The 17,068-nt window shown below is 31.4% G+C and overlaps 1 protein-coding gene and 1 long non-coding RNA gene across 5 annotated transcripts in view; one reads left to right on the forward strand and one right to left on the reverse strand.

The window, feature by feature from the left end:
• LOC142326544 (uncharacterized) overlaps positions 1-17,068 on the forward strand; it is a 227,598-nt gene that overhangs the window by 65,769 nt on the left and 144,761 nt on the right. The gene's annotated exons all lie outside the window — the stretch shown is intronic.
• Positions 10,956-17,068, reverse strand: part of LOC142326543 (lipase member H-A-like) — a 96,444-nt gene continuing 90,331 nt past the window's right edge. For both annotated transcript variants that reach the window (XM_075369124.1, XM_075369123.1), the window contains exon 6: positions 10,956-11,227. In XM_075369124.1, the coding sequence (XP_075225239.1) occupies positions 11,170-11,227 (58 nt within the window). In that variant the 3' untranslated portion in view covers positions 10,956-11,169. The remainder of the gene's footprint in view (positions 11,228-17,068) is intronic.

Below are 17,068 nucleotides of genomic sequence, written 5' to 3' on the forward strand. Positions count from 1 at the left end.
TTTTTTCTTATTCTGGATATTAAATTACATGTGTTGCCTAATTAAGTAATTCAGTTTTAGTGAAACCTTTTTGTTTAAACATTTTTCGTTAAAGTAGTCATTATAAAATAACTTTTATGACTTAATTAATATAAGTCTGTTATCTTAATTACACAAAGGTAAAATAATCTTCGACAATTTGAAATTATTTATTATGACGGATGTTCGTAGGTCGAACAAATCACCCTTATTGTATTTAAAAACCTCTTTTTAAGTATGCAAAAAGAAACATCAATTATCGTAATTCGTGATCAAACGCGGTACCTGTTTTATCTACAACTATCATCTTCTTTAAATTTTACATAATCATAATTATTTAAAGTACTAAGTTTCTGGTCATAAATTCCTAATTACTACTTCAAGTTTTACTAATAATAATATTATTTGAATTTCTATGTAGAATTTATTTTATTATTAACCGTAATTTTTTTCCAATTGAAAGGGAAATTTATTAATTTTTTCTTTAGACACAAACAGATGAGAGGAGGGACTTTAAAAAAATTGAACCGATAAAAATTAATTTTATTGAAAATAATAAATTCTGGTGTTCCAAAATCTTTTTTGGATTAGTAATTCTTGCCTAAAGCACAGTGTAGCAATATTATTACAGACTTTTTCTTGAAGTAGTTACATAATTCATAAATAATACAATCGATAATTAATCTCCAAATTCAGATCTTAAAAAAGACTGTATCTTTCTATCTTTAAGCCTATTAAAGATTTAGGATTAAGGATTTCTATCTTTCCTATTTTAAGTTTTTCCTTTCATAACTTTGTAATATCCTTTTCGATTTAAATTAGTTATAACAGTATTTTCCTTTTCCTGATATCTTTTTTCTTCCAAGTATTTGTCCCATATACTCTACATAAACACCTACGTATAAATTAGTTTTCTATAATTTTATTTGTTTCATCCTTTTTACTGGCATCTCAAAATCTTACACATATTTCAGTTTCTACTCTCTTCAAAAATCAAGTATGGAAATCCTTAAATAACTCCTCTACTGTTAAAGATAAAAAATTAAAGTTAGCAAATGTTACTACCTAAAAACCTTTTATTTTTCTATATGAAATTGTTACACGCCAAGCACTAGGAGGCCACCATGGAAGTACTCAAAATTTAAATTGAAATGGTAGGAATTTGATATAAATGATACGCATTTTAAAAGACATTGAAAAAAAAAATCTTTTGACATATAAAACTGCGGGCTACTACAATACTAATCCAAATCGAGGTCATTTAACTTTTCATTGCACTTTTCAGAATGGTTTACAGTAACTCTCGGTAAATAACTGTTCAATAACTGTTATAATGTGTAAAAGATTAGAAAAATAAAATTGAGTGAACCAGGCGATTCAAAAAGGACTTTATAACCTTAAAAGCATTTTTTTTGTCTTCAGTCATTTGACTGGTTTGATGCAGCTCTCCAAGATTCCCTATCTAGTGCTAGTCGTTTCATTTCAGTATACCCTCTACATCCTACATCCCTAACAATTTGTTTTACATATTCCAAACGTGGCCTGCCTACACAATTTTTTCCTTCTACCTGTCCTTCCAATATTAAAGCGACTATTCCAGGATGCCATAGTATGTGGTCTATAAGTCTGTCTCTTCTTTTAACTATATTTTTCCAAATGCTTCTTTCTTAATCTATTTGCCGCAATACCTCTTCGTTTGTCACTTTATCCACCCATCTGATTTTTAACATTCTCCTATAGCACCACATAAAAGCATATAAAATTTAATTTACAGATTCGGTTGAGATCTCATTTCCTAGCAAAATACATCAAGTTTTGACTCGCATAAGTCATTAGTATAGAATTCGGTTACCAGCGCCCTGTCACCAGTTTTGTTAAAAATTGGTACATTTTTAATCGCTGTGTGGATTGGTTTCACGATTTGCAGTCGGCAACTGCAGTTCAATGTAATTTTCATAGAGAGTACGGTCCAATTTATGCGTACTATTTATTCTTAGCACCAAATCTTCGTTGAGACAGATCGTTCTATTAAACGTACAAAATCACCAGGATGCCCACGCGTCCCTGAAACTGGTGTAGAACAACTCGGAAAAAGGTTTGCACTAGTCCGAAAAAATCAACTTTACGTACGTCACGTGAGATTAGCATTCCACAAATAACTGTTTGGCGTAAACGATTGCTCTTGAAGTGATACAAAGTAACCGTGGTTCAATTCATTACAAATAAGTTCAAAGTTGCTCGGCTGCAGTTTTGTGTGGAAATAATGGATAGAATTGGAGACACATACATTTTTAGACAATGTATTTTGCAGATACGGTTTTTGTGAAAGTCAACGTTTCACATCAGTAGCAAGGTAAACACACATAATTGCCGAATATGGGGTAGCGAAAACCCTTATAAAACTTTGTAGCGCATCCGTGATACCCCTTAGGAGTACACTAAGCAAACAAAAACTATGTCCCGTTCTTCTTCCAGGAGGCAATCGTATCTCAGTTAGACGCTGATGACTGAGATGGACGTCATTACTATCAGAAAGACGGGGCACCACTTTACTACCGGCGATCCAATTGTATGGCCACTTGGCTCCTCAAATTTGACCCCGCTAGATATTTCCTTCTGGGGTTTCATTGTAGATCGGGTTTATGTACTACCTTTGACTGCTGATTTTGGTGAGCTAAGACTTCGAATTAACGCCGCAGTTGCAGAGTTAACGCCCGACTTACTGACTACAGTCTGGAATGAAATCGAGTCTAGGTGGTATGTATGTCGTACGTACCAAACCATATCAAATCAAAGTGAATGTTGGGTGACACACTTGATGTATTTTTCTATCAAATGAAACTTCAATCCAATTTTATATGCTTTTAAATTTGTGAAGTCTTTTTTGAATATATATATAGTGTATATAGTATATAGTGTATATATATATATATATATATATATATATATATATATATATATACACTTATACGTATATATATATGTATATATATATAGTATAAGTATATATATATATATACTGTAACTCCATGCGTGTTTAGCTTAATATTCTAGATTTTATCAAATGAAAACACACACCTACATATTGCTTACTAAACTAGATTGGCCTGCTGGGTCACAGTGAGAATATATATATATATATATATATATATATATATATATATATATATATATATAATAATCTACTTTTTGCAAATTCCTCCTCCCAAGAATAGCTTAATGCTATTGGTTCCTCCCACCCTTCTTATCTGTTTCAACTTATCAGTATATCATGGTATATACGCCTCTACATTTTTCCTGTTAATACGTTTATCTCGATCTAAGATCTCAATTATCCTTCAAAAATCTGATGGTATTAACGGTTTAAAAACCAGCCTTTATAATTATAAATTATCATTTTTATTAAAAATATATTTTACAGTTATTTTATTAATACTGTTTCACTTTGTAAGACTTTTATGTTCGGTTTTTTTAATGTTTTTATAGTACATTAACTTAGTTATTCCTATGTTAATGGACATTTAACCTTCTTTTTTAATGTTATGGAGTCTTGAATTTAGTACTTGGAAAAATAACATTACACCAGTTAAATTTTATTTATTTGAAATCTTATTCGAATGATTTTAAATAACCTTGAAAAAAATTTTTTTTAACAAGTTTTTTTATTGTACTAAAATAAAGACGAAAATATTAATAGTTTATAACATTAAATAAATTTGTGTACATTTAAAATTGAAAAGTAGTTACCTATTTCTATAAAAAGTTAATTTTCCGTTAGTATATTATTGTTAAGGGTTTATGTACCTTACCTTTCGATTTAGGGGTTCTATTTCGTTACCATTTTTAAAAAAGTTATTTTCTTTAAACAGATGGGATAAAAACCAGTTTTTTTTCCACAGTCGTAACAAAATTACTGCTGCGATTGATAAAAACTGATCGGCAAAGTGCCTCAATACATACTCATATAAAAAAAAAAATATTAAAAACAATTCTATAATCTGTTCAAAAAGTTGAATTCAAAGTAATTTTTAGAAAATTCCTTCTGTTTTGAAATAGGATTGTTTTAAAGATGCTCTCCGATAGTAAATATTCTTGGGTAGAATTTGCGATCAAAAATGTCATACTCGTATCACAAAGCGAATTATCGTTTTGTTTACGTCGTAGTTCTGTAGGATTTATTACAATATTTTATGTTTTTTTTTCTGAAATTGTCCGTTCGTTCTGCTAAGTAATATTACTTAATATTAAAAATATTATTTTTAAACGTATCAGTATCCGTTATTTCGATTACGAATAATTACGATACCGGCCATAACAATCACGTAGCCACCATTTAAAAACAAAATTACTGTTATTAATATCAAGATTTAAATTTTTGTTCTCGTACATTAATCCAAAATTTTCTCTTATCATTAAAAAGAAAATAGTTTTTTCATTTATCCTCAAAGACCAAAATTTTCTCACCAAAAAAGTCATCTGTAAAAAATCTAATGCCCCATAACAGAGGGTGTAAAAAAAAGTATATCGGGTTTTAAAGCTATTTAATATCTTTTTACTTTGACTTACTATGAATCACAAATAAAATGAAATGTAACTCTCAAGGTTTTCCCTAGAGATATTCAATGTGATTACCTTTCGTTTTACACATGCGCGCGCACATACGCACACACATCCAACCGATAGAGGGGTGCGGAATTTGTCCAGGATGTCACTTTTAGTAGAATATCTGGAATAATGGAAGCGACAGCTGCTTCAGTCCAGTGCCTCAAACTGGGTAGGTCCGTAGGTAGCGGAGGAACATGTACAAGATCTTTTAGAAAACTCCAAAGAAAAAAAAATCACACGGGATTACATCGGGTGACCATGGAGACAAGAAAGGTTTTTATCGGGTTCTTGGTGATCAATGCAACGGTAGTGGGAAAACGTCATTTAACCGTAGAGTTATGCAGGTGAAGAGGCGCACTATCTTGTTGCTAAATAAAATTTCCTGATCTATCTTGCAGCTGAGGAAAGAGCCATATAAGCAGAGAATCTAAATAAGCAACTTCTGTTACGGTTTCTTCAAAGAAAAAGAAAGGCCGTTAACTTACCGCCGGGATACCTCACAGAAAACATTTAATTTTGGGGTGCCTCTTTAGCGTTGTAAGAGTTCATTCGGGTTTTCTGACTCCCATATACGGAAATAATGCGTATTAACTTTTTCATTAAGCTTAAACGTTGATTTACCTCTAAACATTATACGTTCAAGAAAGTAACTTTAATCTTCAATCATTATGCTGCGACATTTCGATCGAGAAGTCAATGGGAAGAGCGTAGTCGGTAAACTTCAAAGCCTATAAAGCTGTAAACGGAACGGACGGATACGTAAGCGTTTCCTTAAAACATTCTACACTGTCATCAGCAGCATCGGTAGTTTGTAATCGGATTTTAGGACTACACAGGAAAGACTTCCTTACACTTTCAATATTTTCTTCAGACGCTATTGGTTGTCCTGTATCTTTCCTTTACGTCGAAATCGAGGTCGTTTCAAACCGATTATGACATCGATGAATGTTACTGAATTACTTGGAAGATCACAATTAAAATTTCTACGGAACGCATGATAAACTGTAAGTAAAAATTTACATAAGGAAACTACAAAACACAGAAGACTTTCTGTTCAAGAACGCCATCCTTGTTACTGACGCTTTCTTTTTTTACTTTCTTTTTTTACTGACGCTTTCAGTAAAAACAATAAGAAAACAATCTAAGGCCATGCGCACTAATAAAACTGTTTGTTTTGCTTTTTATTCTAGTCTTAAATCGACACTGTGCACTTCATACAAGAGATATAATAAATAACTATATTCTTTTTTGTATATCCGGTACATTCTTTTCATTTAATAAGCTAAACTATCAAAACTTCCACCCAAAGGACATCGGATTAATCTTTTATATTTTCAAGAAATTTTCAATCAATAACAAGTGTAATAACAGTAATGAATGGTGGAAGTGAAATCTTCGATAAAGTTCTAACGTTAGACTTTTTATTTTACTATTTTGTTTTAACAATAATTATAAACTACTTATGATTTTTATATATTTTTCCTTAGTTTCTTAGAAGACATAATAACTTCTCGAAAGTTTTTATTAATGTTATGAATTATCTTAATACTAGTATTATCTTGTTTTCTAATTGTGTTACGCAAGTGAAAATAGATTATTTAAAGTATTTTTTTTTTTTTTTTGTTTTTCAAGTTCACTTATTTATTTTTCTATTGTTTTCTGATTATACTAAGTCTGCTTAACATCTTATAAATTGCTTATTCATTAATAATTTTAATTTTTATTTTCGGTATTATATCGTAAATTAAAAAAAATTGATAATTCACTGTTATATATGTGTTATTTAATGATAATAAAAAAAAGAAAAATTATAAAAGAATTCTGTATAATTCTTCAACTACATTAATATGTTAATAAAAATGTTATTCCTGTAATAAAACAACTTTTTTTTTCAAACTCGTTGTGATTAATATTATTTATAAAGGAAATCGTCATAAAAATCTTTGATGAAACTGTAAAAAAAATCTAAATATCATTCTTATTACAGTGTGTTTATTGTCATTAAAAATCCGTTTTAATAAATATGGTCTTATTACTTTCACTCTAATAAAGTATAAATTGTCGTAAATTTTCAATTTATATTTGTTATTTTATTAATTAATTATTTTTAAACGACTCCTCTTTGCATCTATGCGATAGGGTTACTTTTTTGTGTTCCTATAACTGTTAAATAACTGCCTCAATTTTCATTAATATAATCTTTATGTTTACTAACTTTCTAATTTTTTTTTTCATATGATTTAAAAAAAGCTGGAAACAATTTAAATAACTTAGTAGTTGTATAAACTATGTTCTTACCAGGGTAAGTCCTCTGACTACTACTTACGACAGATTATTACTTAAGAAGAAAATTAAGTGAAACATTAAAGTAAATAATTATATAGAAAAATTATTCTACTCATTTTGAGATATGAGACCCAAGGTAGCGTATATTTCCCTATCTCCATGATCAATTTTAACCGGTATTAATGAAATTGATGACCGGTATTCAGAAGTCATTGAACAAAACTTCATACAAATCAATTAAACCGGACTGAATATCAAGCAAAATAATGACATTAAAATAATACGCTTATTATTCCCCTTGAATGAAATTTTGCAAATATATTACCGAAGTGTCTTAATAATGTATTGAAATTATCTAATCGATCCAAGAATGTAACTTTGATCTCCGAAACGACAAAAAAGGGGTTTTTACCGTCTCACTCCTTATGGAGATTTGAAAAATATCAAACATTTTTAGAAATAATTTTGTACTATCGGTACGTAAAAAAATTTATCTATTCTTTCAGTAAAATTTTATGATACGAAATACTAGGGTCTAAACGGAGCTGGATTAACCCACAGACAAATGTCTAGGGCTCGTAATTTGGAAAGGCCTGGATACATTACAGGAAAGAATAAAAATAGATAATAATAAATGTAAAACTCCGTCGGGGTATTCTAGTATTTAAACTCGCAATCGTAAAATTAACTGATTCTCTAAGGTTCGAGTCCTTATAAAAACAGTTGCTTTTATATGGATTTGAATGCTAGACTGTAGATACCTGTGTTCAGTGGTTGTTAGGTTTCAATTAACCACACATCTCAGGAGTGGTCGACCTGAATCTGTCCAAACTACATGTTTACCGGTGTATTTATACTTAAATTGCATTACGTCTGCAGCTATATCAGGCCTAGCAAACCGGTAGCGATAATTGTATTTTCCTTTACACACACACACACACACACACACACATACATATATATATATATATATATATATATATATATATATATATATATATATATATATACACAATTTAATAATATTATGTTATTGTTTTTAAATAATGCAAATAAACGACATCATAATAATTGAAAAGCTAATAAAATAGCTTTGTATCACTGGTGGATATAGGTCCCATGGGGGTGAATATGTTAAAAAGATAAAACATAATACCTTTAGAATTAAAATAAATACAATAACATAATAACAATTGAGAGGAGAGTGGAAGAAGTGTTAGGAGAAAAAGTTTCAGGAAAAGTATAGGGACAAGGGAAGCAATTTTAGGCCTCAGATTAATAGTAGAAGGAAGATTAAAGAAAAACAAACCAACATACTTGGCGTTTATAGACCTAGAAAAGGCTTTTGATAACGTAGACTGGAATAAAATGTTCAGCATTTAAAAAAAATTAGGGTTCAAATACAGAGATAGAAGAACAATTGCTAACATGTACAGGAACCAAACAGCAAACAATAACAATTGAAGAACATAAGAAAGAAGCCCTAATAAGAAAGGGAGTCCGACAAGGATGTTCCCTATCTCCGTTACTTTTTAATCTTTACATGGAACTAGCAGTTAATGATGTTAAAGAACAATTTAGATTCGGAGTAACAGTACAAGGTGAAAAGATAAAGATGCTACGATTTGCTGATGATATAGTAATTCTAGCAGAGAGTAAAAAGGATTTAGAAGAAACAATGAACGGCATAGATGAAGTCCTACGCAAGAACTATCCATGAAAATAAACAAGAACAAAACAAAAGTAATGAAATGTAGTAGAAATAAGAAAGATGGACCGCTGAATGTGAAAATAGGAGGAGAAAAGATTATGGAGGTAGAAGAATTTTGTTATTTGGGAAGTAAAATTACTAAAGATGGACGAAGCAGGAGCGATATAAAATGCCGAATAGCACAAGCTAAACGAGCCTTCAGTAAGAAATATAATTTGTTTACATCAAAAATGAATTTAAATGTCAGGAAAAGATTTTTGAAAGTGTATGTATGGAGTGTCGCTTTATATGGAAGTGAAACTTGGACAATCGGAGTATCTGAGAAGAAAAGATTAGAAGCTTTTGAAATGTGGTGCTATAGGAGAATGTTAAAAATCAGATGGGTGGATAAAGTGACAAATGAAGAGGTATTGCGGCAAATAGATGAAGAAAGAAGCATTTGGAAAAATATAGTTAAAAGGAGAGACAGACTTATAGGCCACATACTAAGGCATCCTGGAATAGTCGCTTTAATATTGGAAGGACAGGTAGAAGGGAAAAATTGTGTAGGCAGGCCACGTTTGGAGTATGTAAAACAAATTGTTGGGGATGTAGGATGTAGAGGGTATACTGAAATGAAACGACTAGCACTAGATAGGGAATCTTGGAGAGCTGCATCAAACCAGTCAAATGACTGAAGACAAAAAAAACAAAAACATAATAACATTTTTTTTAATCAAATAAAGATATAAGAAGGCAGTTTTTTTTCTGATGCCGAAATCTTTCCCGTCTACTGTTTAATTTTTGTTTGAAGTTGCTCACAATTTATAAAAATGGCACCCAAATTTAAATTCCTTCTAGGACCTGGTAAAGGCTAAATGTGGTACTGGTTTGGAAATTCCAAAAAAAAAAAACATAAAAAAATCAGGTCAATGGATGTAAGACGTGTACGTAAAATCCTTCCGGAATTATTCAGTGCTAAAATTTTGTGTTTTTGGTTAGAGAGGGTCAAAAACCGTTGAAATTTTAAATACTCCTACATGGAAATTTTAATCAGATTTGCATAATTTTCCTTATAATATACTTATCTGCAATAATATACTTCACCACTATATGTGTATGTGTATGTATGTGGTATAACTTCTCTACTATGTATAACTGCATAGTAGAGAAATAAAAAAAATCGAGATTATTTTTTATAAAATATATATATTGTTTCGAAATCTATAATTATAGTGTATTTGAAATCTGCGATCAAGAATTATTTATTAATAATTATTATTAATTTGATAACGAAGTTCTAAATATTTTAGATTTGTATTTAAATCGAATTAAATTAAATTGCACGGGTTGCACAGAAAGCCAAACTTGTTGAAATACCTACTGTGTAAAGTTAGCCTCCTTTTCCAAACATCAAACAGGGGTTTTTACCCCAGTTTATTGGTTTTCACCTCAGATTTCTCAAAATTATTGCATATACTGTTCTCGGACCGATTTTATTCATTTTTCCAGATCAAAAACCATAATAAATCATTAGTTCTGACCCTTAATTAACGTTCCAAAAATTTAAGTACGACCTCAATTTACCGGGGTAGCTGAAAACCGAGAGAAATATTTTACTAGCCCTAACTCGCAAACTAAGCATTTTGGGACAAATGTTTACATGAACTTTTTCCATTATTTTTACGAGTAGATAGGTTATAAAAAAACCCGGGAGAACTTCGTGATACTCTATATAAAACATATCCTTTTGTATATTCATGAATAAAAGGAAATAAATTTTAAAATGTAATTAATTTAAAAAACGCACTAAAACAAAAAAAAAAAATTATGTACATTATTTAATACTTATTAAAATTTGTATTGCTGAAGTTGACAAGAAGTTATGGATTAGTAATTTGTTTGCTTTTAACTTGGCACCAACTTCAACAATTCAGAATTTAAAGAAGTATGTAACTTTTATTATTTTAAAATATTTAAAGCCTTTAATCTGACCGAGTGCAGTAGCGATTTCTACATATTCTTTGGAAATCCGCTAAAAAAACCGTTTTCTAAATGCTTAAATATTGAAATTTGTAGAATAAATATTGGTAAACAATATAGATGCAGCAAAGCAAAACGGTCATATTACTTATGAGTCATGTTACTTATGATATTCGTATTGACATCGTATTTGACATTAAATAAGAATTGAATCAATTTACTTTATGAAAATATCATCCATCGTGAAATTTTATCAGTTTTTATTGTAAAATGGCTGTTTATAGCTAAAATTTAGATTTTTCTGGTTCTTATCATATTTAGAGAAAAAATGAAATAAATAAAAAGGCGAATAAAAACAGTTTTCGATGTTTATTTAAGTCTTCTATTTTATAATTTTTTAACGTTTTGCGAGGTGAAGGAGATTTTAATTTATGCCATTTAATTGTCTCATCCATGTTAAATCATTTTAATGCTTTTACCTTCCTTCTATATAATTTTCAAGAAAATGTTCCAATAAAGTCATAAAATGTAATTTCAGGTTCACAATGTATTACCAACGAGTTGAAAAAACATTATTTCCTCTTATTTTATCCTAATGCGTATGGTGGACTTGATCTTGTTTTTACAATATAAACTCCTCTTGACCTGAAAAATATAATGTTATAGAATTGAAATCATTATTATACAATGTGAAGTGCAGTATCGTTAATTAACAATTATGATTAAATTTCTATTACGTATGAGACCACCTCTTCCCAAGCATCCAGCAGACCACCCCAAGGGGGGGTGGGGTCAATTCAAAAATTTTAAATGTAAAGCATAAGAATTTGACATCATTTTCGTAATTAGAAAAAAAAATTCGGATGGAAATAATCCAAACGAAAATGAACGGCATTTATATTTTTCACAGCTAGTTTAAAAAGTGTATGTAATCTCTCTATAACAAATGCTCACCAGTGAAGCGCTATAAACATATAACTAAGTAAACGCTTTCGACTCAAAACGATCTATTCTTTGTAATTAGATCACTAATTTTGGTGTATTATAGGCCACTATCGAAATGAACTGTAGAAAATATTTAATTTCCATCGTTTTGGTTAGGCTAGTCTTTTTCCGAAACTTTTTTATGTCAAAACGTTTGCTCTTCAATGTTCTTTAAAGAAATGTATCGCAATCCCATTTCAAATTTTTAAGTTGCTCCCCATGGGAGTCTGCTGAAGGCTTTTGGTCACGCATCTTGAAATAGATCATCTTGCATCAAACTGTTTGCTAAATTTCATTTTTCTATATTTAATGGTTGAAAAGTTGTGTTCCCATACGTACATTAACACTACATTTATACTAAAAAATTAATTAGCATGTTATTGAGATCATATCCATTGTTCATCGGTAAAAATATAATACATTTTTTTAAATATGCTGTGTATATTTATAAAAAATCTAGAGTAGATTGATATACTACTTACGGCATAGTGGATAAGTTTATCGAATGTTTGAAAATTAATTTACTTTTTTGTTAACAAATATTTGGTTTTCAGTTAGTTTCGGTAAAAAATATATGTTTTTTTTTTTTTAATTAATATTTTTGTGTTTAAAATTTCAGTATTTAAAAACATTTTTTTCATGCGTTATAGGTTAAATTTTATTTACTTCCTTGTACGATGTAAAGGAAATATTGTGATCGCGAAAAATTACGTTTTCAAATTTCAACGAAAATATCCATTTTAACTAGTTTCGGCGTGACGTTTGTACGTACGTATGTATCTCGCATAAGTCAAAAACGATTAGTCGTAGGAGGTTGAAATTTTGGATTTAGGACTGCTATAACATTTAGTTGTGCACCTCCTCTTTTGATTGCAATCGACTGGATCAAAAGTATCCAAAAAAGCCCAAAATCCAATTTTGTTTTGATTTTGGACTTTTTCTAGAACTGCAGTAATAAGCCTCATTGAGAGCTTTTCAACGATATATCATAAGTGGTACTTATTTTCATTGGTTACAGAGTTATAGCCGAATAAAATTTTAATTAATGAAATATTTGGATCTTACAAGGGGAAGGCACATCAGCTCATCTCCTTTCTCCTATTTTTTTTAATTTAAATATATTGATTTATTAATAATTTATTGCAAAAAAATTTATAATAAATAATCTTCAATTACAACAATTAAAAAAAATATCAGAAGTTATTACGTACTTACGTACGTTTCATTTAAAAAAAAGGTGTATATGTAATTTAATAGGCGTACAAGGAAATCATAAGGTGTCCACACCAAGTTTTTTAAAAATGTTTTAAGTGCCTACAAAACCAAAAATTCTACGATTTTAAATAAAAGTCGTATATATATATATATTTAATCACATAATCTTTTTTAAATAGATTTGTTTAAATTAAAGAGGTCTGAAATTTAATCTTCCAATGAAGTTTGTTTATCGCGTCTGAATAAAAATACATTGGACATAGTTCTTGTTAGATAAATAAAATAATTTAGAAAAGAACAGAATTTATTTTGGAATAGAATATGAAGGCACATCAGCTCATCTCCTTTCTCCTATTTTTTTTAATTTAAATATATTGATTTATTAATAATTTATTGCAAAAAAATTTATAATAAATAATCTTCAATTACAACAATTAAAAAAAATATCAGAAGTTATTACGTACTTACGTACGTTTCATTTAAAAAAAAGGTGTATATGTAATTTAATAGGCGTACAAGGAAATCATAAGGTGTCCACACCAAGCTTTTTAAAAATGTTTTAAGTGCCTACAAAACCAAAAATTCTACGATTTTAAATAAAAGTCGTATATATATATATTTAATCACATAATCTTTTTTAAATAGATTTGTTTAAATTAAAGAGGTCTGAAATTTAATCTTCCAATGAAGTTTGTTTATCGCGTCTGAATAAAAATACATTGGACATAGTTCTTGTTAGATAAATAAAATAATTTAGAAAAGAACAGAATTTATTTTGGAATAGAATATAATTTTTTAAACTTTTTTTTGGAAATTTTGATGGTTTATTCCATTATTTATTTTCTGCTACCCAGACTACCTGTGAATGCATTAAAAATGTTTTTAATGCATATTAAATACGCGTTTAGGTTTTAATTACTTCTTTTTCAAGACTAAATAAGAATGGGTTCATATATTAAAGAAAGTAAATTGAATTACAATGTTGGTTACTATGCGACGTACAATTTAGAGGAAAATTATTTAGTTAAATAACGAAACATTTAAAGTGGATGGTCCGGTGTAGGCGGAAGGTTTAATGTATGGTTAATTCAGTCTGCGTTATACATTATTGCTTACGCAATATCGGTTCAAAAGTTTATTACTCTTAACATGTCGGGAAAGTATATCGCTTTACCAATTGGTAGGTGATATATTAAACGGATTACTAATGTTGGTACACCTGACGTAAAACGAGTAGGATGTAACCTGCGCTTTTGAATGTAGTCTTTTTTCTGTTCCTATATAATTTTACAGCGGTTGAGTCAATTTCAGTGCAGTTTTTTTAATAGAAAAAAAAATTATGTTAGAAGAAAGTTTGGTATGTGGTTAGGCTGGTTATCATAGGAAATAAAAAATATTAAATCACCATACTACTTTTGGATATACTAGTTCATTATATCTTTGCTAATGAGCCTAAAACTTAATTCTAATTCACTCTAGAATAACAATAAAAATAAAATAACTGTGATGTTATTTTATTTCCCAGTTACTTTTTTAAAGAAGGAAGAAATTTAATTTCATCCGTCTTTAAAAAGCGCTTTAAATTCCTTAAAAGTGCTGAGGATAAAGCGTTAAAAAAATTCCATTTTTTATTATTTTTTAATCTACCAAAAATTCACTCCCTGAGTGTTTGAAAACCTCAAAAATAATTTTGAAAATATTTTCTATTAATTGTCTAATAACACTGATGTAAAAAAAAAAAAGAATTTTTCAATGTTTCTCTAAGTGTAATATCATTTCTTGAATTGCTATTTTGCGTACGTTACAGATCTGTAAATACAAAATTTCTATCACCCTTAGTTTTACATAAATTACGCTTCAAAAAATTAAGGGAAAATATAATTAAAATCTGTAAAATATATAATTTTTCATGGCAATTTTGTGATAGAATGATATCGCTAATGCTTTTCTTTTATAAACAGCCTCCTGCACATCCCGAATTAATGTTAAATAGTAATCGGCTAGCATGTTAATATTCCATTTCCCTTTATAGCAGCTTTCCATCACTGAAATGTCTTGGTGGAAACGTTCACCGTGTTCGTCACTTACGTCTCCGAGGTTGTCACGGAAAAAATCCAGATGTGAGTGGAGGAAATGTATTTTCAGAGACATATTACATCCCACAGCTCTATATGAAGTAAGATGTTGATTTTTGTTTACCGAGAACATTTTTGCGTCTTTAAATGAAGTCCAAGCTACACTTTCTATATTATTTAACATGAGTTAAATACATCATCTTTGACCAACTCTCTTATTTGAGAACCAATAAATATTCCTTCTTTAATTTTTCGTTCACTTACATTCGGAAATTTCTGTCTGATGTACAAAAATCGGCTATCCTTCTTCAATGCTTTTACAAAATTTTTCATTAGTCCTAGCTTGATATGGAGAGGGGGTAAAAATATTTTTTTTGGGTTCAACTACGGGCTTATGAATAATATTTTTCCCATTTGGAGTTAAGTTGTCTCGTTTCTTCCACTCTTTAGTAACATAATGTTTATCTCTAGCTCGGCTGTCCCATTCGTAAATAGAACACATGTACTTTCTTTTTTTTTTTACAGTGTTGCGGAGAAATACCATTTACGTACCCCCCACAAAGTGGGGGAATGTCGGCCTCGTGCAGGTTCGGCTAGGTGTTGTTATCAGAACCTATGTGTGCCCGTACCCTACAGACTAAAACTCCTATTTCACCGTATTTCCCCACCCGAGACTGGATCAACAGTCAAGCATAGCACAACCTCGGGGGTGTCTTTTGAGCTCAGGGGGTCAAAAGTCCCCGTGCCTCATCACCAGCACCCATCCGCTCAGGTGCAGACGAGTGATGGCTCTGCAGAGGGCTGTCCTTCACCCCAACGCTCTCTGTTTAGTTTACGTCTTGTGTCTTCCTAACCACCAGTAGTGTATGTTACACATTGACGCTGTTTTGTAGAGGTTATTCCTCGTCTCTTGTCATTCCGTCCTCTCTGCTTTTGGTTGTGAATACGTGTGTTGCGTATCTCACCACAGTGTTAAATTTATCTCTGTTGCTTAACATCACCTGTATTATAGGTCCGGTGACGTTGACGCATCTGCACCGTTCACCTTCCCAGTGCCTACATTCGAACATGACTTGCTCTAGGGTATCGGTCTCTCCGCAGTATCGAAATAGTTCGTCATCTGCTCTTCTCCCACCATGGAGGTAAGTTCGGAACATGTCATGGCCCATCAGTATTTGAGTCAACCAGTAGTTCAAGTCCCCGAACTTGCGGTTGACCCACGGTTCGACCTCTCTTATTAATTGGTGGGTCCATCTTCCAGTCGTCGATTGGTCCCACCTTTCCTGCCACTCCTGAAACAGCCGTCTACGCGCCACTATCCAGTTTTCCCCTTCCTCCACTCTCTTCCTCATGCGAGCAATCAAGGTGAGAAAGGGGAAGGCCTGCTAACACTAAGGCTGCTTCGGTAGAAACCGACGCGTAAGCAGAAATGATACGCAGCGCTATCCTCCGTTGCACCCCTTCCATTCTGCGACGATGGTTTCCGAAGAACACATGTACTTTTTTTTTTTTTTCTCTCAGCTCCCCTGGGCCGGACCGACTTGTTGGTATTACGCCGCCCAGGGGAGTGTCTTTAAACTTAAATAGGCCTCCCCACCTACCGGCTATATACCGGCAAGGCAGGTCGGCCTACCGGTCAGCTCTTTTTGAGAGTTCTTTATCAATATTGCCCCTTTGGGGACCCAAAAGGGCAATACTAATACACCACATTATTACACCACGCCAGACCCAGTTCGCCGCGACGCGGTACCGGGTCCCTTCAGTATTCAGTGTGCTGTTGCCTGACTGTTACCCGTGGAGTCCTTGGTGGTTCATCAGTGCCAACACACCGCAGCATGCTGGACCTCACCAGCAAGGCTGTCCACCCACTCCTATTCTAGCCAACACCTTGTCTTCTCTCATCGGAGTATTTCTGTAGAACAACTTGTCTAACAAAACTAGCAAAATTATTCCAGTTTGACTCGCTTCTTAGCATGTAGTCTATTGTTGTCTCTGGAGTTATACCTGTGAGTGCCTTACTATGTCTAAGTGCGTCCCACCTATTGCACTCAAAAAATGTGTGCTCAGCATCATCTATCTCGTTGCAGTATTTGCAAATTGGCTCTTCTCTCTTGCCTATTTTGTGCAGGTAGTTATAGAAGGAACCATGTCCTGTAAAAAACTGCGATAGGTGATGATCAACCTCACCAAATCTTCTCGACAACCATGGCTT

The sequence above is a fragment of the Lycorma delicatula genome, chromosome 6 (genome assembly GCF_047948215.1).
Source record: "Lycorma delicatula isolate Av1 chromosome 6, ASM4794821v1, whole genome shotgun sequence".
NCBI lineage: Eukaryota > Metazoa > Arthropoda > Insecta > Hemiptera > Fulgoridae > Lycorma > Lycorma delicatula.